Raw genomic sequence first — 23,873 nt, 5'->3', positions numbered from 1 at the left:
GATGCAGGAAGCACAGCACCTGTTGAAGGTTAACCTCTCACGCAGGTTACTTCTGTGTACTATTACGGAGTGGTGTACCGTTTTATTTGTGCATTGTTACAGCATACTTTATTGCATAAACTGGTAGGCTGCCCAGTTCATTGTCGGTTCTAGGCAGCTTACAACCACAATAAAATACAAATTAAAAACGGTCACTGTAATCTAAAACATCATCTGAACCCTAGAGAACAACCCTCAACTGGCAGCTCTTTCCCTGCACTGGAGGCTTTTTGGAAGAACACTGTTTTAATGCTCTTCCAGAAGAGCAAGAGGGAAGGGCCCAATATGACCTCATTGAGCAGTTCCAGTGCAAGGAACTTATGGCTGAGAAAGCCTGTTTCCAGACCGCACCACCCACTTCATATCTTGAAGGGAGGACTGCAGCATGGCTTCCAGACAAGGAGATGTTGGACCCCCTAAAGTCATGAGAACCCAACCTTATTTATTTATTTATTTGTATCCTGCCTTAATTCTTTTTATAAATAACTCAAGGCGGCGGACATACCTAGTACTCCTTCCTCCTCCTCTTTTCCCCACAACCACCACCCTGTGAGTTGGGCTGAGAGAGTGTGACTGGCCCAAGGTCACCCAGCCAGCTTTCATACCCAAGGCGGACTAGCTGGTAGATGTTGAAATTTCAGCCAGCAGAGGTCAACCGCCCTGGAGATGTCGCTGAACTAGAATTTCCCACAACCTTAGCCAAAATGGTAAATGGTAAGGGATGTTGGGAGCTATATTTCTGCCACCTCTGAAGAGTCAGATTTTTTAACTCCCTTGGAGGTGAATGGCTGATCCAGAGGCAAAAGCCAGCATGCAGATCCAAAAAATAGGTTACCTTCTTGCTTAAATTAGAGGGAGTTAGGTGGGCTGAGGCCCGTACATTTTACAATGCCATCTTTACTTTTATATTTAATAAATGAGATCTATCAAAATTGGAAAGAGTCAAGGAGTAAACTGTATATACCGCATTAAGGGTGTTCAGTGTTCAAAGGTAAATAAATGAATTAGTTAATTTTGCTACATCTTTCAGGCTGCACTAGTCAATAAAGCAGCAGGCACAAAGTGCTGAGACCTATATGTTTCCTTGGTCTCTTTCCAGTCCTCTCCTGATGCTTGTGTATGGTTATTATTACATTTTCTTTTGGTATAAAGAAAATGTTCTGTTTCTAATTATGATAATTTGAAAACAAGGAAAAAGTTTGAGTTAGCATTCAGATACATTTCTTAACTTTAAGAACTGTTTCATGATGGAATAAACTGCCTGACAGTTTATTATGAGGTGGAAATTGTCAAGAAATGGCTGGCAAGATATCAATGAAGGAAGCTTTTACATGCCCTAACATATCTTTCCTGTTAGGCTGATGATCCAATGGGACATTTCATTCCAAGGATTCCAGAAACTTTGCTTCATGGGCATTCTTTGGAGAGAGATACGATAACTCTCCCCACTTTAGATTCTGGTTCCAGACATCACAAAAGGAAATGTCCACTTACGAAAAATAGTTATGTCAGTGCCTTCTTTTGAGTTAGTGTCATCATCTCTTAATTCCTATGGGTTAATTTATTCTTCAAAGGACAACAGCTGTAGGAATTAATTAAGACCTGGACACCTTTGACAAAGATCCTGGAAGAATCTTATACAGTATAATCTTATACACATACATATAATAAAATGTAATAAAAATCAGGAGCCATAGGCTCATCATAATATGTTTTATTAATTTTTATTTATTAATTTATAAATACACACAGGATGTACCTAAAGTCAGATCCCATAGGTCAATCATAATATCTTTTATTATTTCTTCCAGAGGAAGTGTTACTGTACTTAGGAATGTTCAAAGATCACGTGTTAAATGAGATAGGAAGTGTTAAGAAGAAAAAGACAACTAATTCAAACATTTAATATAATTTATATAATAAATGGCCTATGGTGCCTGACTTTTGGTACACCCTGTAGATACTGTAAATACAGAGAAAGACAGGAATATGCAGTTTTACCTACTCCCTAACAGTACAGAATCCAAAATGCTGAATGCTTTGCAAACTAGTGAAGGATATATATGATTTGAAAAAAAACTTTCATGTGTGAATTGTACCAATCCATGACTTGGATTTTTTGTGTACGTGAATTGCACAAATCCAGGCCTTGGATCAGTTATGATTTTTTAACCTTAGCAGAAGGCTATAGGCCCCTAACTGTTGCATCATAGACAAGGTACACGTTTCCCCCATGTTCATCCATTAATTCACATTCTAAAAAGCAGCTGCAAAATGCACAGTGCCTCCAGTTACAGGAAGAAAAATTGTCCAGCCTACCTCTCGGTTTCTGATGATTTCCCCCTTACCTGATTAGGTCAAGATAAAGTATCCTTTAAGCCAGGTTCAACACCTGATGACTTCATGATGTTTTCTTGAGGACAACAGGGAGGTGGTTTGTCACTGTCTTTTTTGAGGTTATTTATTTGATTTGTTGAAGTTGTTTATTTATTTATTTGACTGATCTATCATACGGCTCCAAAATTCCCAGAAGACTCCCTTCCAAGTATTAACCAGGCCTGACCCTGCTTAAATCAGTACAGGGGTTCCCTCCGCATCACCCTAGCCCATGGTGGAAATGGCTGCTTTGAATCAGCAGCATATCCAGTGCAAACCATGAGCAGAGTGCAGGTATTTCACCTTCAATCCTTTCTGCTTGTCCTAGCAATACGATTTTCTTAAGATAGCATCTCTGTCCTGGTACCCTAGACCTTCCAGCTTGTGGCCTTTCTGGCAAGAAAGGAACTAAAATGCATTAGCAAAGGATACAGTTTCTTACAGAGATACTTTGAGATACTTTATCTCTAGAAACTAAACTGTGATTAATCCTTCCCCTCCCCCCACCCCCCACCCCTTTGCTAGCTGGGCACCAACAGCTGTCACCTGATAACAGCTTTCACTCACCACTCACATGGCTAGGAGCCCAAATGAGAATCTTAGAAGCAAAAGATCCCTCTCTTGTTACCATCACTGGGAGCAGATTCTGAACTACTATGTCTACCTACCCTTCATCTCTGGAGTCATTTATAGCCAGGAGAGAGACATTTCTGATGGGGATCCTTTACTCTGGCATGTCTGTTTCAAGTCCCAAAAGATGTTATAAGAACTTATATGCATTTGGAGAAAGCAATGGGGTTGTTTCTGTTTGGTTTTGCAATCACTGTGGAGCTGAAGCATGCTGCTGGGGGAGTGGGGATTGGTGTCCTGATGCAATCTCAACAAGCAGCTGCTCCCAATTTGGTGAAAAATGTAAAATTCACTTGCACATTGCTGAGTTTGTGATTGTTATCAGAGCTGCAGAGTGCGACATTACAGAGGTCAACAAGTCTGAATGTATCACAAGGAATTACTTTATTTTGGCACAAAATATTTAGAGTTACCAGCTGGCCAGGGGGAAGAAAAACACACAAACACACTCAGTGATAGTTGCCTTTAACTTTTTTTAGCCTGTATAGGATAAGGCTATCACCATCACTTAAAAAAAAAAAAGACTATGCACTTTATGCAAACAGCCTTTGCACTATGTTCACCCTGCAGCCTAAGTCTGATTCACTCACCACCTTGTCTCCCAGGTTATAGGATCTCGGATTTCTAGAGTTAAAGGCCATATTTTTAGAGTTTGCCAAGACTGTATTAAACAAGAAGGTAGAGGGGGCTGCAAGTGTACCATCAATACATGAGATTTATGAATAATTAAACCACACAAATCTTCAAACACACATTTTCTATTAAGGATGAGATGAAAAACACTATCTAGAAATACATATGAACAAGCAAGATGACTTGTTATAGACTATTCCAGGAAAGTGTAAACCAAAAAATGTATTGTTTGCATATTGTAAAGCATGATCATGTATATGGTAACATGCTTACTATCACTGACATGCAACTGTCTTGATTTCAAGGTTATAACTAGCTTTTTTTGTAAATTAATCCCAGTGGTAGTAGGCAAAAAGCCTTATCATTCCTAACCCAATCTCTGCCATCCCCTCAAAATAATTACCATCTGTATCAAGCCATTGGTTGCCAGCTCTTCAAGATAGGTCAGATCAGGAAACAGAATCACAAGAAATACAAGAAGTCCACTTTATTGATATAAACTATAATAACAGAATTTTGAAAGCCTAACTGTGTTTCCCCTTCCCTCCCTCTTATACCAAAGAGACTCAAGGCAGGATAGTCTTGAGTTTTTTTCTCACACATTCCTGTTTTCCCAGGCTAAGCTCGTGTTTTACTAATGGTCACAGCATATTTTCTCCAAGGTCATCTTTGTACTCCTCTACATTGGTTCATTTGGTTAGAGGAGGAAAATATTTTGTTACTATGTTTCTTTGTTCTTCTCTTTGCCAGATACATTTTCTAGAAATTGTGTTCCAAATTCCTGATCCTGAAAAACATTTTGAATTAGATTTTCTTCTCCAGATGTCTTGGACTATAACAGTTGTTATTCCCAACCAATATGGTCTTTGGCCATCCACTTGGAAAGCTGATTTTAAAAAATGGTGAAAATGCTGACTTCATGAACTAAAGAATTTGCCCTTTGAAAGTAAAAGATGAAACAAAGCTTGAAATTGCATCCAATTGGTAGATGATGCTATTTGTAGGCTGGCCCCAGGCCATGAGAAATAGGCAGTACATTTAGCTATGCTTTTTCTATCTCATAATAATTGGCTCAACAATAGTTACATGAGGATTAGTCATTTAAGGAGAATCAAGGACATCTTAAGTTATTCTACTGCATCATTTTCACTGAAAAGGGTGTGTCAAGGCCAAAATGCAAAGTATTTTGGTAGAACATATACCTGAATATGTAATCCAAATAGTTATATTGTCACTTTACTTCTCATTTCTGTTTCTGAAACACTGCCACACATCAGTGAATAATCCCAACTGAGGTTTGAATCCTGTTAAGAATATTAATGGTGTATACTTCTTAGGATAAAGTACAAATACTAGTTCAGTCTCCATGTTTGTTTTCAGACAAAAGAAGGGTAATATATTTCACTGTGACCTCTGGTTTTACAATAACTCATTCTCTGAAACTTGGAAATACCTCAACTTCTAGCATTATGAGTTAACTTGCCCCTGGCATGGTAACTTGGAAACCAATGTTGACATGCTTTTGAAAATGCAAGAGCATTGACTTCTCCAGGGTTATCCATTCCAAACACTGATCCTAAGATGTAAGAAGTGGTGGATTATCATGCTCCAGTTTACCTGTATTCAACTTCCCCCCAACTATCCATATGGTTGCTTTGCTCAAGCTCTGTGACAAAAGGCATCCTTGATTCATCTTCAGCTACCATTAATAGGGATGTCTCCAGACTTTTAAGAATAAGGACTATTGTCTGGAGGCATGAATATGATTGTCAAGGTCCCTTCCTTTGGTGTCTACTGGGATTACAAATTCCCTACTCCATTCTCTAGTTATCTTAAGGATGAAAGTATCAAACATCCCTTTCTGTCATGTTCTTGTGGTAGGGGTAGGAGGAGGATCCTTAAAATAGTTAGATGCTTTAATGTGTGTTTGACTTGGGTAGAGAACTCTAATTATACCAAGTAAGCCTGGTGCAAAGCTCAACTCACGTTATGTAGCAAGAACAAGGCTATCAGATCTGGCATGCAGAACTCCAGATGGCCATCAGATGGCAGCAAAGAGATACAGAAAATTCTCAGGGCAATTTTTATAGCCCAGCTACAATAGCAGGTAATGATACAAGGTAGAACCAATAACACGTCCAGACGGAGTGGGTTTGTTTTAACCGGTGCAGCCTGCTCCTCTGCATTCTAGTCAGAGGACACATGATCCCTGGACAAACCCACCAAGCTTCTGGGCAGGGAGAGGAAAGCAGAGAGACCCCTGCCCTTCAGAATTCCAGCTAGCGTTCCACCCTGTCAGTTCCAGGCACCCTTAATACCCAGGAGCCGTCCCCCTCTTCCTCCCTGTTCTCACTGCAACAGGCAGAAAGGAATTCTGAAGATGAAGAGACCACCAAGCACTGCTCTCTGGCTACGGTTCAACCAGTCTAACCAGTTTGCTGCTACGTCTGCCACCTGGCCAGATTTTGTTTTGTTTTGTTTTAAAACCAAGGCCTGGCTGAGAGATCAGCCCAAAATGTAGTCTGTTTGAGTTATTGCCTTTCTCGGTCTCCTTCCCACATCCCATGACAAGTGAGGCATGGCATCAGAGCTGAAATTTGATTTCGGGATTACCAATGCACAGGCATGGATATGCACCTGCCTGGCAATAAAACTAAAAATGTAGATGACTTCCAATCTAATGTTGCAGAGTAAGATCATGGCTACCCTATTTCAAGTAGTGTTTACAATGATTTCAGTCTATAAAACACAAACCCTTTATTTAATCTAGATTGCTTCCATCCCCTCTCTCCCCACTTCCCAATGGGAACCTAGCCCCTGCTTTAGTAAGTTAAGTGAACCAGACAATTACTTGATGCCACAATATGGTTTGTTTGGGCACTGCATGTTAGATGAACAGAGCACTGGTGTTTTACTAACCCAGGTTTAGTATATTGTGTGAACCTCACCTAAGTATCCCTCCAGTTTTTTCTCAATAATATAATGCTGGGTCTCTTCCTTATACTATTTCTTTCTAATTTTTGTCACTGGCCTACCTTTCCTATCTGTCCCACATAATTCCATCTACGTGATTATATCTTCATTTGTGATTACTATATAATACCACCAGGTTTATCAGTAGCATACTTCTGAATATTACCCCTGGAAACAAAGCGGCCATTTCCTTATAGCCTGATTTTTAATTGTCCATTAGCGTCTTCTTAATAAGTACCCATGTGCCTTAAGATAGTACTCTGTCTGAAGAGGGCTTGGTATGCTTGTAACACCTGTCCTGTCTGTCTGGTATAAAAATGAAGCCCAGGAGTTTTTCAGTAGCCTATTAGCAGTTAGCAATTGCCTGTTAACAGTAATGGACCAAGCAAGCAAGCAAACAAATCACCAGGTCCCTTTTCCCCCTACATTTTCATTTGTATGTATAAATTAGCATAGACAAATGTTATGCAAATTAGTGTTGTGTGTATCTGCACTGGGATGATGATTAAATTGATCCTCCCCCACTCCAAAAGAAAAAAACCTTGGACTAGAAAAGTTTTAGGTTAGATCCAGCATGGCTCAGACATTCTTGTCATCAAAACTCAGCTTAATCTGGGGTTACCGATCTCCGTTCTTCTCCAGAGTTTACTTTCTTTACAGTTTCTATTTCAACACATGAGGCATATCTCTACTTATCCCATATTATCATGGCTCCCCCCCAAAAAAAAGTCTGTAGTTGTAGTTTAGCAAGAAGGCTGGGACTCCTGTTAAAAGTTGCTATTTTGCCCACAAAAAATGGAACTCCCATGGGTCATCTTCTGGACTAGTGCCATGTCAGTCTCAGCAAAACAAATACTGTAGCTGTGCGATGTCTTAAAGACCAACAGGTTTATTGTCACATCCACCTCGGCTGCAATGAATCTATGCAGTGTTTTAGTTGATATAAAACTTCATCAGACCTTCCACAGCTTCTTGAGAAGGGCATGAGACTATTTCTTCAAACCAGTTGCAATGGTGGAGAATTAGCAAAGGTGGTTGGGGATGGAGAGAGCTTAACCTGGTCATCCTTTCTGTTCTGTTTACAGGGATGCATCTCCTAGCTCATCCTAAGCAAGCCTCCTTCCTGCTGTTTTTAACTTGTGAAATTAGCTTTGTGGAGGGCACTGTTGCATGGGGAAGTTTTAAAATTACCAATTTGCACACCAATCAAATTATGCTTGTGCATATCTGGCCTGCTCTCTAAGTAGTATGAAGATAGGAAAGAGGGGAAGAACCCTCTTGTTTAATCAGGCTAGCCTGGCCCTCCCAGGTCAACCTGCTGTTAATATCAGTCAGCTGATATAGAAGCCCATAAGCACAAGGCTCTTTTCAAATGGATGCTCTCTGTTTATCAGCCACAGGATACAAGCTATATGTGCAGCTGTTGAAAAGAGGAATCGCTTTCCTGCCAATGCCCAGGCCATGATCTTGTGTTTATTTTATCTTTTCTTAATTGATCCTTCTTACTTCTGCCAATGCATGGCATGCAGAATGATCATGCAGTGGGTCCAAATTGTGACTGGCAACTTTCTTGTGGCCAGGAATGGCACTTCTCTTATTTGTGCGACTGAAACTTCTCAAGGCTACAGGAAAGTAGAGGGTGAACTATAACGGCACCAGTGCCAGAGAGACCAGTGTCTTTCTGCCATTTGTGGGATAGTCTGTTGGATGACATGAGGACAAAATGGGTGTTTTATTTCACTCCCCCAAAACAGGAATTTTGAGCCAGTTGGGGGAGGGCTTAAGGAATGATCTCCCAAATCACACAAAAAGGGCTGAAAATGTTACCCCTACCCACACCAGGGCTGTTCTGGCAACTGGGCAGCCCAGGCCTGTCCCAGACTAGGCCAGGTCTACCTATACTGCTGAATGAAGTAGAATAAGGCTGAGATGGTAGAGATGTACAAAAACTAGCACAGCTCAAGTCATCATTACTCCTCAAACTATATTTCACAAAAGAAGTGGCAGCAGTATCCTGCATGGCTTTCCCTGGTGGCTATTTTTGTCAGCGATGTAACCATACTGGCTAAATGAAACTTCCATGTGCAGAGGCAGTGTATCTTTTTAGAAGCAGAGGCTGAGGTCTAACTGTAGTAACAGCAAAAAAAAAAAAACGCAGGCAGAGCCAGTTTGGTCTAGTGGTTAAGGCAGCAGGCTAGAAACCAGGAGACTGAGAGTTCTAGTCCCGCCTGAGGCATGAAAGCTGGCTGGGTGACCTTGGGCCAGTCCCTCTCTCTCAGCCCAACTCACCTCACAGGGTTGTTGTTGTGGGGAAAAGAGGAGGAGGAAGGAGTATTAGCTATGTTCCCCACCTTGAGTTATTTATAAAAATAATAAAGGTGGGATTTTAAAAGATCTAAAAAAAAAGCAATTGCTTTCATGGTCTGCTATTCAGCTTTTCATTTAGATATGCAAAAGGCGTGCCCAGGAAGACTTTCCTTGTCTCCAACGTGCTGGAGTGCACATTCTCTCTGTTTCTCCCTCACACAAACAACCCTCCTTTTTTGTGGCTTCTGAAATCTTCCAGGTTTTAGAGCCATTCTGCCCAGAATCTCTGCCACTGATCATATGAACTAGTCTTAAAGAGGCAAAGCTAAAATCCGCCGGAGGAATTAGAGATCATTCAAAGCATTACCGCCCCTCTATCATATTTGCATCAAGCCTCCCAAAGTAGATCTTTCTTTTCTTCCTGGGGGCTGCTCAGATCTCCATTCCAGGGCCCAAAAGGAATTAGAAGTTGGCCAATGCTTTCCTGCTGTGACTTGCCAACAGATTCCAGGTTTAAACTGTTTATACTTTCTGTAATTTATAACCTAGTTTATTTATAACCAGATTATATTTCTCAGGTTTTTATGCATGCCTCTGGTGCCCTCTTCAGGATGCAGGATAATAATCTATCCGTGGGAAAGAAATTTTACACAAAACTACGTCTTCTCTCTCTCTCGCTGTACTCTCACGCCATATCCCTGGAGAGGGGGGAAAAGAGCAGCTCCATCAGAGAGCATTAAGCATTTTGATTTATTTCAGAGAATGGTGGCTGAGCCTTAAAAAGAAACACTCTTTTTAAGCAAGCAAACAAATGGTTGATGCATGCCCAGTGTTGGTTAAACTTGAATTGGGCTATCCCACGGATAGAACTTGATTTGGGCTCGGTTCTGTCTCTAATATGAAGTCAGGACAGGAGCAGGTACCATTTAGAGCATGGAGCTGTGTTGGGATTGGGACTTAAGGGGCCACATTAACATTATGTGGTTAAGGCACCAAGCTAGAAACTGGGAGACCGTGAGTTCTAGTTCCACCTTAGGCACGAAGCCAGCTGAGTGACCTTGGGCCAGTCCCTCCCACTCAGCCCTGGAAAGCAGGCAAGGGCAAACCATTTCTAAAAACCTTGCCAAGAAAACTGCAGGGACTTGTCCAGTCAATCGCCAGGAGTCAGCATTGACCCAAAAGCAGCAACAACAAAAATGAATTGCACTCACATGCCCTGAAATAGCCCAATAGCATAGTCTAGAGTGCTACTATACTGTGGCACAGTTGTCAAAGCATAAGACTAGGATCAAATCTGGCCTCTACCATGGAATCTTAGGGGGTGACTTTGGGTTATTTCTCATGTCTACCTCACAGGATTGTTGTGAAGATAAAATGAAGGGAAATCTGCATTTAGGTTTCCTTGAGTTCCTGGAGAAGAGGTGAGATATAAAGTTAAGAATCAACAAAAAGAAGTCAGACAAAAACTGCATGTTAACCTTGATAGCAATAGTCAGATTTGCTTCCTTTCTCAAGCTGGCACCCTCCAGCTGTGTGGGGTTGCAACTCCCTGAATACTGAGGCAATTGGCTGATTCGAATTTCCCTTCCGGCTGAGAATTCTGGGAGTTGCAATCCCAGCTTATCTAGAAAGTGCAACCTGGGAAGCTTGCTGAGGAGTGCAAGATGTGGCTCCTGAAAATCTTGATGGAGAATAAATGCTCTTGTTTTCAACAAGATTATCTAAGTAACTGCAGTGTAATCCTAAGAAATTAGAAATTTCTGACTGCAATCTTGAGAATGTACCAAGGTGGGTAAAAAATTAAAATTAGGTGAGATTAACAGGTCTTGTTGTTATTATTGCTGCTTTTATGCCTTTAACAGCAATATATTGCATAGGAAGAGCAGGCAATGCATTCTGTCACCACTTTATCTCTGTGCCTAGAAAAATGACACAAATGCCAGATTGCAATAGCAACAAATGTAATCAAGGAACATCCATTTGGGATTAGAAGTCAAGGAAGTGTCTTCTATACTAGGAAATCGTTTTCTCAGCCACTAGCCTATTTTGAATTAACTGATGTTTCTCAGCAGTTTTCAAAGGCTGCTTAATGAACAATGTGCCATAATGCTGTTACCAGAAGATAATAAGAATGCTGGACAACTTACCTTTCTTCAAGACAGCTCATAGCTAGCATACCAGCTAAGCCTGGACCACTGGAAACTGACTTGTTCCCTGGTTTAGATTTTGCCCGGCAGCATCTTAGAATTCAGTGGTATATTCTCAAGGTTGCAGTCAGAAATTTTTAATTGCTTAGGATTACACTGCACTTACTTAGATAATCTTGTTGAAACCAAGAGCGTTTATTCTCCATAAAGATTTTCAGGAGCCACATCTTGCACTCCTCAGCAAGCTTCCCAGGTTGCACTTTCTAGATAAACTGGGATTGCAACTCCCAGAATTCTCAGCCGGAAGGGAAATTCGAATCAGCCAATTGCCTCAGAATTCAGGGAGTTGCACCTCCACGCAGCTGGAGGGCGCCAGCTTGAGAAAGGCTGATCCAAAGATTAAATGCCCATTGGTCACATGAGCATGGAAGGAAAGTTCTTTTGGAAAAGGGGCAACAAGCTTAGCACAATTTTGGGATTGGAGAGTGCTCAGAAAGTTCCTTCCTCTTTGGATATATGGATGCCAAAAGTCAGTTTCTACCCTTCCCTGCTACCAGTCTCTGCTTCCCATGCACCTCTCTAGTAGTAGAAATGGTCAGCACAGGATTCCATAGACTCTGGGAGTTAAGATTCATTTAAATTGGGAACCAAAAATAACCCTCTTTTGCTTTAAGGGCCATATTAAAGGTCACAAGTTAGCTAAGTATAACTGTCACCAAGTTGCTCCTATATATAAACCACTCTGGAGTTCTGAAAATGACCATCTATTAAAGAGATCATATTGGCAGGGATCAGGTACAGAATTTAAGAGACAGGATGAATTTTTCCTCTGGAATTCACTGCCACAAGAACATGGGGGAAAACACTAACATAAATTGCTTTCTGAAAAAATTAAAACAAATACCTGGACAAGGAACAACCACCAGCCAGACCATGATACTCAGAAAAGTAACATTCCTTTTGAGTGGCAATGTATTTTTAGTGATCCAATAGTGAGGATTAGCAAGAGGAGGGTATCAGCAATTTGTCTGCTTGGAAACTTCTTAGCTAGTTTCCAGCCAGTAAGCCACAGTCAGAATAGGGGCAGGTAATTCTGTCAAGTTCATTTGTCCCAGATTTATTACTTTACCAGCCCTTCCCTCTCTCCCTCCTCCTCTCTCACACAAACATGAACATAAATCAGTCCAGTTTTGCATAGACTTTTCCTAACATATGAATTTCTGTACATGCTTTTGCTTTTAAATGCAAATATTTTCCTATAGTAAAATGCTTCTTTTCTGCATACTTTTATCTAATACATGCTTGGGGGGGATCTTTTTTCAGATGTGATCCATGTTAAAAAATTAGCTGTGCACCTGCATTTCAGGCTTGTCTTAGGAGATCTAAAAAAGAAATACCGACCTAAAAAATTCTGATGGACCAAATTTTCCATCCCTTTGTCAGAAGGTACACTTCTAGACAATGCTGACAATAGTGACCGTTACTCTCAGGAATAATAAATTCAGCTGAGGAATGTCCGCTGAAGCCAAAATATGATGTGCTGATCTCCTGAAGGGGTGGTACTGTCCATGTCTTGGGTGTCTTCCACATTCACATTCACTGCTGGATGAGCAGGTGGAGGCCATGGCCAGAACAGCCTTTGGGCAACTTCAGTTACTTCACCATTTATAGGCCTACCTGGAGCAGGAGGACCTTGCTATGGTAACACACTCTCCTACCACCACCTGGTTGGACCACTGCAGTGCACTTTAACATAGCACTGCCTTTAAAGACTGCTCATAAATTGCACTTGGTACAAAATGCAGCAGTCCACATGTTAACTGGGGCTTGATGCAATAAACATGGTATACTTGTCCACTGTCTCCTTCAGCCAAAAGCAAGTCATTCAATATAGACAATGTAAATGAATCTTTGCTGACAGACATCTCTGGGGCCTTCACACAGCAGGCTATGTACTGGACTGTAGCCTTTAAAAGTTTGTAGCATAATGTGATCCTTCCCTGAAAGGAAAACTAGCTCTCTCTCACCCAGCCCCACCCCATAATTTGCCTTTAAAATGGAAGAATCATCATTAAAAATTTAGCAATGGCAGCCCTGGTTTAAGAGTCTTAAATGAAAAGTCCCCTTCCTTTTTTTGAGGTCTAGAATGGGCAGAGTTAGAAGCAAAGAGATGGGGATCAGAACAGGTCCATCACAATAACAGTGCACAGGCATCAATTGCAGAAAAGAATGGATCTCAGTGTGTCACAATGCACAGGCAGGAGAAAAAGGCCTACAGCTAACCTTTGGTCTGCTGTGTATGTGTCTTGAGTCTAACAATTGTCTTTGTTACTTACAGATTCTCTAGTATCTGCAATAAAACTCTCTTATCAAAAGCTGGGTCCATAAATCTCTGCCTGTGAGGCTTCAAGTTCATGTCTGAGTTTGAGTGAGGCCCACTGCTTTTGAATAAATATGGTAAATGCAGAAAGTTATATACTAATAAAATTTGGATGTATTTAGGTTGCTCTAAAGGATTTCAAACAACAACAACAAAAAGAGGAGAGGCATCACCCCCAAAGAGGCATATTACACTTTTTACATAAAAATGCAATTGGGGCTGTGGGGAGGACGCCTACAATTTTAAACACTAATAAAGTATGTCTCAGCACAGTGAGGGGTTGCCACCAGGGGATCCAAGTATCTGATGCTTCTTTCCTCTCCTTTGTCTTTCCATAGTTGCTTATTTTCAAACTGGGTTTGTATTTGAGAGTCCTTCAACTGCCTGGTTGGATGTCAGATTTTGCTAAAGATGTGATGTGGAAAGAATGTCGGTTGTGCTTGTTGCCCAATTACAGATACTGAATTTTCTGGATCTTGTGCCTGTTCTTGTAATAGCCGGGATCAGATACACTGATGAACATGATGACAGGTCCAAACATGGTTAGAAAATGTTCTTTCTTGTTTTTCCCATCTAGAAAGGGAATCCCGGGAGCACGAAGAACCAACCACTTCTGAGATGGCTGAGGAGACCTATTCATCCAAGCTGTATAGAAACAAGGGGCTTGGGCGCTTCTCAGAGTTGAAGGCAGAGGCAGTGAAGAAAGACCGCAAGAAGAAGATGACTTTGTCTAAGATTGTGGGTGGGGCAGAAAATACCGCACACCCTCGAGTTGCTGCTCCTGAGCTAAGACCAGAATTTGAATTGGTAAGAGCAGCCCTTCCTAGACCTCTAAGACAGATATTTTCCTTTTTCAGTATCTTTCTCTCTTGCCTTTCTCTCTCTCATATTCCTGCTACCTTTACTTTGAGTGGAGGCCATTACACAGAGGAGCTTGGAACGCTATGTGGGAGACATAGGTGAGGCAGCATCAAACACTATGTGTGCACCCAGTGAGGCAGTATTAAAGGCTCAACACTGAGTGGGAAACAGTAACCAGAACCATTTTGGGGCCAGTGTTGTTCTACCTTTTCATTAATGACCTAGACAATAGGATTGGTGGGCTGCTTATCAAATTTGTGGATGACACAAAATTGGGAGGTCTGGCTAATACCAGAACAAGAGCAACATTTTGGCCAATACCAGAATGACAGAACAAGATTGCAGTCTAATCTGGACAGGTTGGAAGACTGGGCTGAGAGGAGCATGATGTCATTTAATAAGGAGAAACAAAAGCTATTTATTTATTATTTATTATTCAAATTTAATTACCGCCCATCTCCCCCAAAAGAGGGACTCTGGGCGGTTTACAATAAAATCAAACTCCAGTCAGAAATGTTAAAATCTCATAAAACCAGACCCATTACAATTATTATAAAATGCAATAAATAAATGTAAAATCCAAGAGGGTGTAAAATTCCAAGCTGGTGGGAGGGCCTCTAGGGTGTGAGCCACCCCCAAGAATGGTTACCCACTTTCCCGCCCCAGGCGAGATGGCAGAACCAAGTTTTCAAGGCCTTCTGGAAGGTCAGGAGTGAAGGGGCCTGCCTCACCTCCAGGGGCAAGATGTTCCAGATGGCGGGGGCCACTACAGAGAAAACAGTCTGAACATGAATCAGCAGTGATTCCATTTTTTCCTGATGTTTTCACTTCAAAAGTTTTGTTTCATTTTTCTCAATTTGTTTTCATTGTTTCCATTGACTTAAGTGGGGGAACCAACCAGGGTTCTAATTGGCATTCCTATACATGTCTTCCATCCAAACAATGCATTGTCAAGCTTCTATGAGGTTATCAGACCTGCCAAATTTCAGATGAAAATTTCCATTTTATAGATGCACGTCAATTTGAGAGCTTTCTCTCTCTCTTGCTTTCTCCAGTAACCTTTCTATGATCTGAAGAGACACTATCAGAAAGTTTCTGTAATTTTGTTCCTGCTAAAAATGCTGAAATATTAACTCAATTTGGATTTTCATTCAGAGGAATTTGTTTGGATCCCTGTTTTTTCATAACTTAAACCAATGGGGCTCATTGATCATGTCTGCAGTAGCCACACAAGAGGGAGGCTCTTACTGCTTATGTGACAAAGGAACAATCATAATCTTTCAACAAATTTGGAAAAGGCAATAGAGCAGGTGGCTTACTGTGGCCAGGAGGGCCTTTGCACAGGATCATCTTGTGCACCAGTTGCACCCTTTCCATGATTGGGAGGCCCTTCAGTCATTCATGCTTTGGTCACCTCATAATTGGATTATTGCAATGTGCTCTACCTGGGGCTGCCCTCAAATACCACCTGGAAGCTACAGCTGGTTCAAAATGCAGTGACCCAAGCTGTCATGGGTGCCCCTCAGTGTGCCCAGGTGTCACCACTGCTATGTGAACTGTATTGGCTGCCAGTTGGCTTCTGAGTGCAATTCAAGGTGCTGGTTGTTAGCTGTAAAGCCCTGTATGGCACAGAGCCTGGATGCCTGAGAGACAGCTTATCTCCAATCATTTCTACCCGCCCAGTGTGTTCCAGCAGAGTGGGTGCACTTCAGGTCCCCTCCATTAAATATTGCCATTTTGTGGGACCTAGGAAGCGGGCCTTCTCTGTTGTGGCCCCCGCGCTCTGAATGGCACCCTCTCTCCTGGGGTTCCGGAAAGACTTGAAAACCTGGCTCTGGTCCCAGGCCTGTGGTTGATGTTTACTATTTGTTTAAGGCTCCTGTTTTGTTTTGTTCATTTTGTTGTTTCTCAGATTATTTTAGTCTGGACTGTCTGATTTTATGTTTTTAGCTGTTTTTATGTTTTTTCTTGTTTTGTATGCCTCCCAGCGTCCACTGGAGTTGGGCAGCCGATAAGTTTAAAGAATCATACTACTCTTCACACTCAGATAAACTGAACCATTCCCAAGGCTGGTATCCCTATGAGATACCATCCCTGTGAGGTTCTTGTTAATCTGGCCCCAACTTGGAAGCTCAGTGTTCATCTACTTTAGCCTGGACTTTCTTAGTATTCCTTAACCAACCTTTCTGTTGTTGCTTCCCATTTTCAGGGCCCCTGCCGTCGGCAGATGGAAGCATCATTGCAGGAGCTCAAATCTAGCCAGCGAATGATCCCTCGTGCTGTCCATCTTCCCAACTGTGACAGGAAAGGTTTCTATAAAAGGAAACAGGTATTATTTCCTGCTGGACTCAAACTAAGAATATATGCTTTGCAGATAAGGAGCAGGGACAAATTGACACTATTTTTTCATCATCAATCCAGACACAAAGTTTGAGTTCCCACACATGGGAAACCTCTTGTCTTACAGCTATTCTTGGAGTGATGCATCATGGGCCATAGCTGAGACAGAAGTTAAAGTCATTCAGCTGCGGGAGGGCTATAGAATACCATGGGGAGACAGGGGTACATTTTAGATCCAGAATCACTGCAAATGCTGTATATGGCAAGGTTCCAGACAGGATATCTTTGCCCCTATGCAAGAGGGGAGGCCAGAGGCAACTCCTCAGGAGTGCATTCCATAGCCCTCTCCTACATACCAAATAATTGAATTTCTGGCAGTGGGGGAATCTTCCATAGGACCTGTACTGCTGATCTAAGTAACCAGTCAGATTTATATTTCCATCCTCCTCATATCTTGATGATAAATTGCAAGTTCAGATTAATTTCCTGCAAAATGAACAAGGTGTTAGAAGTGGCAATCCCAGCTGTCCTCCTTCTCACTGTTGATCCTTTCCCTTTCCCCTCTAGTGCAAACCATCTCGGGGCCGAAAACGTGGGCTGTGCTGGTGTGTGGACAAGTATGGATTGAAGCTGCCAGGAACTGATTACGTAGCTGGAGACCTGCAGTGTCACAACTTTGACAGTGGAAACACAGAATGAATATCCCTGTTGCCTCTCCCTGCCAGAGCCCTTCCCCACCCATCACCCACCCACACCTCACGATGCCCCAAGAGACTGATTCCTTTCATCTCATTTAAGAAACTGTGGACCTCGGAATCTACAGCACGTCATCAGCTTCTCTCAGTGGCAATGACAGAGACTGAAGGAGAAAAGGCAACCCATTAAGGAAGGAAGGAAGGAAGGAAGGAAGGAAGATGACCATGAGGATGATAACGATAAGCTAGCCACCTCTGTGGGACAGGGCCATAAAGGAGCTCATAGGCCACTCTGCTTGCCCGTGACTCTATGCTGCCACCCAGAGAAGCACTGACCTAGGAAGCTCTCAGAGGCACTTGAATAATATTTCCTTTTCTCCCTTCTTTAATATTGCGGGTTTAGGACCTTTCCAGTTTAAAAAGTACTTAGTTTAACCAGATGACTCTTAGGACAAGCAGGCCTCTCATTTATATAAATTATCTATTTGGGCATGTTTCTTTCTTTCTTTCTTTTAAAATAAGCTCATTTCTGGAACTTCTCCTCCCTTTTCCCAAGGACTAAAGCTTGTTGGTGCCCTTGCCCTCTATGAGTTCCCTTTGACTAAAAAGCAAAAGGTCAGAAGACAACAGAATCCTACAGTGGGATGAAGCAAAATTAAGAATTAAAAACTTACTGTTCCCAGTGGGAAGTGGTTTCTTTCCCAGGAGAGCAAGAGGGTTCAACCTGATTATTTAAAGTGTCTTGTACAGCCCTTTCCTATGTAAATACAGATGTGTGCACATGTTTACTCTTTGTTCTCAACTGAACAATCCCGTTTCCTTTCATGCAAAGCCCTTTGATTTTAATTGTGCATGAAAGCCGAGCAACTTGTTCAGGGCTGCTTGCATAAGTCAAAGGTGTTCAGAGTTGTGTATTTGCAGGATAAGTGCCCAAGCTGAAACATGGTTTGCCAGACATCCTGCAGGCATTTAAAGCATGACATGTTTGTTACTTATATAAACACACCTGTGGATTTCCACCTTCTGATAGGCTAAAACGGTAAGATCCCTTTGCTTTTTTTACTGTGGAAGGACACCTGATACTTCACTATAATATCCCAAGTGTTGTCCTTTGCGATGACATTTCCAAGAAGCTAGTTCATATTCATAAAATCACACATACTAGAAATGTAAACATGATCCATAATAAGAGAAATGTTTTACCATTTCCCCATATCTACAACTTTTAAGGAAGTCTCTGTAGGCAGAGGCCTCTACTGTTTCAAAGCATACTTGAGTGAATGGCTGAAAATAGGTTGTCCCTCTCCCTAGACAGAGGCTCAGCATCTTTAACAGCTGCTTAGTAGGCAGAAATTCAACAGTGGAGGTTTGATCTACGCTAATGTGTTATTTGTCCTGGGGAGAAGCTGTATCTATCTAATTTTTGACACTGCCCCACTGTTAAAGACCTAGGGACCTGTCAGGAAAGGAAGAGAACAGAGCCCATAGAACCACTTGCAGAAACCATTGATTTGACAGCTTTTCCGTTCAGGCTCGGGCAGACCACTAAAGCCATTTAATTGCTTTTTAATTATAACTGTTGCTTTAAATCTTTGTTATATTTCCATGGACACTGCCATAACAAGGTTGTTGTTTTTTTCCAATGCCCATAACAATGAATGAAATGCAAGGAAACAACAAGAAGGGAACATCTCCCATTCTGACTGTAGGAGGAATCATTGAAACAGCAGCCACCAAGAAATATTGGACCACCACAATCTAGCCAATGTAAGACAGCCCTTAATATATTTCCCTTCTGAGGGAGGACTCCAAAGGACTTGAGGACCTTGCTGGGGCTGGCTGCAAGCATTTCCAGGCAAAGTGCTGATCAGAAGCATGGAGAAAGGAGCTGGTTTCCTGAGAGCAGGCACAGCAAGCCCATGACCATCCAGCATCTGGAAAGGGTGCCACTGATAGGAGAACAAGAAGGACACCCACGATGCATAATACTCACAGCTAGCACAGATGAAAGGAAATAAAAAATCTTCCTGACAGGATTGGCTACTGCATCCAAGTGACTGTGGTGGGTTTTGCTCCTCAGCTCCCCTCCCTTCACCACTAATATTCAGCCAGGCTGCAAAACTAAGTTGAAAAGCTAACAAATATCTGGCATTAGCAAGGATATGGGAAGTTGCAAGAAAATTGGGATATTTGGCCTCACTTTATGGAAGGGGGAGGTAGATGGATCTTTATAATCCTCTCCTTTTAAGGATGGATATTCACATTTAATTCTTCAGTAGGTATACATGTTTTTGAAGACTGATTAATTGTCTGCTACAACTATCAACAGTGAAAGAAAAATTCAGATCTATCCATTTGTCCCAGATCCTGATATCTGATCCAGTTGTTTGTTCACATTCAGATTTCCAGAAATTGTCACCTCTAGGTACTCCTTGTGTCACCTTTCCTGGGCTTTGGCAGCAATGATTTCATAGCTATTCTTCTAAGAGTTCAGGCTGAGCCTACCATGAGCTTTCATACAAACAAAGGTTGAACTGTGCTTTGACTGAAATATTTGCTCCTGTGACAGCTGGATCCAAGTACCTCCCCCCCCCTCCCATCCTGCTTTAGGAAGATGAAAATAAGCCTATGTTTACTATCTGCACTGGGCTGGTCACTGGTTGAATGGTTTCTGTCTCTTCTGCTCTAAGGAAATCCTAAAGAACTCTGCTGGCTATATAATTAGTCAGAAGCCTAAACCTTCCTTTACAATTCTATGATGGATAAAATGCTAGAGACCACCAATGCTAGTCAATGATCACATACTGTAGCTCTTTTAGAAATTCTATGCCAGCCTCTCCAACTTGGTGACTTTCAAATGTGTTGGGACAGTGATACTCAAAATTCCCAGTGAAAAGCTCTACTGTTAGGATGTATGGGAGCTGTAGACCAACACTGTTCCATGGCACCAAGTTGGGGAAGGTTGTTTTATATAATAAATCCAGAAATTGTATGAATGGACTTTTCTGTCCCAAGCATATGATGCATGAAAAGGCTACATATTAATGTGATGGTGAAAGAAGGGAGAGAATCTCTGCTGTTAGCAACTTGAGATGTCTTTTTGATCTGTGGCAACTTATGCCCAAGCAAGAGATTTGTGCAAGATTTAGATTTTGTCAGACTTTCTATTAGGTGTTGAGAAGAGTTGAATCCAATCCCCATCAATCATTGCTAGATCACAGCTTTCCCACGTTCTGATGACAGAATTTCTTCTCCAACAATAGCCCAATGGCAGACAGGGGTCTCTTAGGGATAATGGCCAGTGTTCCAAGCGGGGATGACCTAATATTGTGAAAGAGTAATTTGTCTTAGAATTCCTTCAAATGACCAATTGCTGCCATGACTATTCCTGTCTTTACTCTGGAATTCTTGACATTTCCAGGAAAAAACTCATCTAGAAAACCCCTTTGCCTTCCTTCCATTATAACTAGACTAAACAGAGGAACAGAATGGTCCTGCTCATGTATATGATATCTGCTAGCTTCTGAAGTTTGATGGTGGAGGTTGAGTTTGGTCCCTGTTTGAATGAAACTGACCCTGCCAAAGGATGTGTTGGAGACTCTTTACTTTCTATAGGGCAGGGACTCTTAACAAAAGCATTTCTCTCCATGCAAATGATACACAGAATTGTTCTAAGACAGAGAAAGCCTTAGGATTTTAAAATTGATGCCTCCTTTTGTAAAAGTAAGATTAAAGAAGACAGGTGAGGTGCACATGCAATCTGCCTAGTATATGAAGTGGGAGGAGATGTACTGGGCACATAAGAAAAGTAAGTGGGGCAAATTTACAGGCCCTGCTGGTCTTCTATTACCCTGGCTTGTTTGCTTAGCTCTTCCCAAAGAATCCAGACAGCTATAGTTTGCTGAGAGTGTCCAGAATCCTGCTATAAGACTGAACTTCCTAAGGTTCCTAGAAAGAGAAGTGACCATTAAGTTCGAAAGAGAGATTATTGTTAAGTTAGTGTCAGTCTGAGATGCAAATACATCCTAAATTGCATAAGACAAAAAGAATGTAATGCAAACCCCTCTTCCTTCCCTCCCTGGACTAGTTTCAACTCAAATGATCTTATTTCTTTCTCCTCCTCCTCCATCATTCTTGATATGTATCTGTGTTGTTTCCTGACCCTTGAAAACGTTTCCCTGCATAGACAATACACACCTTTCTTCCTCAGTAAACAGGCTTGAGGAAAGCCTCTGTCCTTCCTATCCCTGAGACACATAATGAGGACAAATTCTATGGTCAAGAGAAGCGACTCAGGGGAATAATTTCCCCATATAGCTGTTCCCTTGCCAGTCCCAATGCAATGCTTCTGCCATCACCATCCCAGAAACGCATAGACTGCCTCTGAGGATAGTCCCATCATCTCAGTACTTTGCTGGCTGAGGCAAGAACAGAAGCCAACCCAAGTACATTAGCTATAGCAGAACCTCTCTTATTTCCGTATTATTTAATATTGACTTAAATAGCCTTGAGGACACATCACCACTGTAGACTTCAACCCGTAGAAGACCACCTCACTGGACTTCTTGCCACAGCACTTAAAATCTCAGCAGAAAGGCAGTGATGCTCCTTTTCTAAGCCATCTCTGCAAGCTATGATTATTTTAGGGGAGGTAAATAAAATGGGGTGGGTGGGTGGGTATTGTTCCCCACTAGGGCAGCTATCATTAAAATTAGTCTTTATTCTTTCTCCATCTACTAATCTGTTTTACCTTCAAGTCCCACCATTTGCAAGAAAGATGAGGTTGCCTCAGGCAGCTGGTTCTGGGTGTCATAAAAATCAGTACATCTTCTTTCCTTCCTGTTGTATTTTTTCCTCCAAGGGAGAGGTCTTCCTAGGTTTCCTGCCCAATGCCAAAATAATTTGATCAACCACACCCTGGGTGGAGGAAGAGGGAAGCAAGTCTCTTTGGCCAACCACCTAGCTGCTCTGCATCCCATCTTCATCCTTGACCAAAGGGAAAAGGCTCCCCTGATTTTCTTCCTAAAAATGACCCTCCTCCTAAGAGAAGAGTGAATCACAATGAGAGGAGGTAAGAAAAACAATAAAGGACAAAGCAGTGGGGAAAGCTCCCTTCAGAGGTATTAAGAATGGAAGTACCAAGGAGGCTTTGGAGGCACCAAAGAAAGTAAATTCTGATCTCCAAGAGCATCATCAGCCAGTTGGAATTAGGAGCATACCTAGACCTCTAGCAGCCTTCTCTGACCTGAAGAATCTCCAGATGTGTCTAGACTAACACTCCTCAAATCTCTAGCTACCCTGGCCAGAAGTTAGGGTCCCAATACATCTGGAAGGCACCAAGTCAGGGAAGGATCCTCTAGAGAGTCACACTGCAGCTGAAATATTCAAGGCAGGCAGCTTCTAGAGTAGCCAAGACTTCTTTTCAGGCGGAAAAGATCCTTTGTAAGCACTGTGGTGGACAGTTGTATTTTGAAACCACTAGTTCAAAGAGCATGACTGCACTATTTCTCCACTTCATCCCTCTCTCCCTCCTTTTTTCACTTTTAACAGAGCCTAGATAACTTAGGCAGTTAGCCAGTCACTCCAGTTCCCAGGCCCTCTTCTTGTTAGGAGCAGCTTGGCTAATGCCCCAAGGCTTGAGTCCTTCTATTTCTAACCTTGCCCGCTTTAAGCCCTTCTCACGAAATAGCTCTGGGACAGTTACTCTACAGTACAATGATTACCCTCCATGATAGCACAGTGAACAGACAAGATTCCGAGATTCCTGCCTGAGTTTTTTTTCATTACACAAATTAGTCACTACACGTTTTACAGTAGCTCTTATAGCTTTACATGCATACAGTAGTTCTGTGGTTATTTTGTTTTTGTTTTCCTTTGCAGTAAACAATATTCATACTCTTACCAGTGGGGGGAAATGCAGTTTGTGAAAAAAAACTGACAACAGATGAGGAGTGTAATGCTCTGTTTAGCATTTTGTACTTAAAAAAAAAAAAGAATCTCACATTTTATTAAAAGGTGAAGATTGCTGTATACTATTTATTCAACTTATAATTTATGTTACTCTTTGATCTTTGTCTTTTCTTATGACAAAGCATTTATTTAATAAAGTTATGCATTCAGTTAAGTCTGTGTGCATGGCCTGAAAAATGTCTGTGTGTGGAATATGTGCTGGGTTAAAATTGGCCAGCCTGCTATTAAAGGAGCCAATGGAGAACCTTCGGACTTTCTTTGGAACTACCAAACATATTAATTGCTGGAGACTGCCTGGACAGAACACCTACAGTATATATTACAAGAGACTTGGAGGATACAGGGCACCTGATGGCATAGCTGAGTATCAGTGATGAACTGGCTAGTATTATCCTTAATGCATCAGAGTCCTCACCTGTTTTACTTTACTTTTCCACTAAGAGAAAATAGCATCCATTTGTTCATACAAGAGAAGGTACACTTTGGAATGTCCTTAGGTCAAAGTCAAATCTACACCATGAT

At 41.7% G+C, this 23,873-nt stretch overlaps 1 protein-coding gene across 1 annotated transcript in view; it reads left to right on the top strand.

Moving 5' to 3' along the window:
• The window catches only part of IGFBP5 (insulin like growth factor binding protein 5), a 40,432-nt gene extending 16,927 nt beyond the window's left edge, over positions 1 to 23,505 (top strand). The window contains exons 2-4 of the mRNA XM_063288840.1: positions 14,063 to 14,292; positions 16,556 to 16,675; positions 17,254 to 23,505. Coding sequence (XP_063144910.1) covers positions 14,063 to 14,292; positions 16,556 to 16,675; positions 17,254 to 17,385 — 482 coding nt within the window. The 3' untranslated portion in view covers positions 17,386 to 23,505. The remainder of the gene's footprint in view (positions 1 to 14,062; positions 14,293 to 16,555; positions 16,676 to 17,253) is intronic.
• Positions 23,506 to 23,873: the final 368 nt, after the last annotated feature.

This window comes from Candoia aspera, chromosome 1 (genome assembly GCF_035149785.1).
Source record: "Candoia aspera isolate rCanAsp1 chromosome 1, rCanAsp1.hap2, whole genome shotgun sequence".
Taxonomy (NCBI): Eukaryota; Metazoa; Chordata; class Lepidosauria; order Squamata; family Boidae; genus Candoia; species Candoia aspera.
The sequence above is the reverse complement of the archived record's forward strand: the minus strand, read 5'-3'. Positions and strand labels throughout refer to the sequence as shown.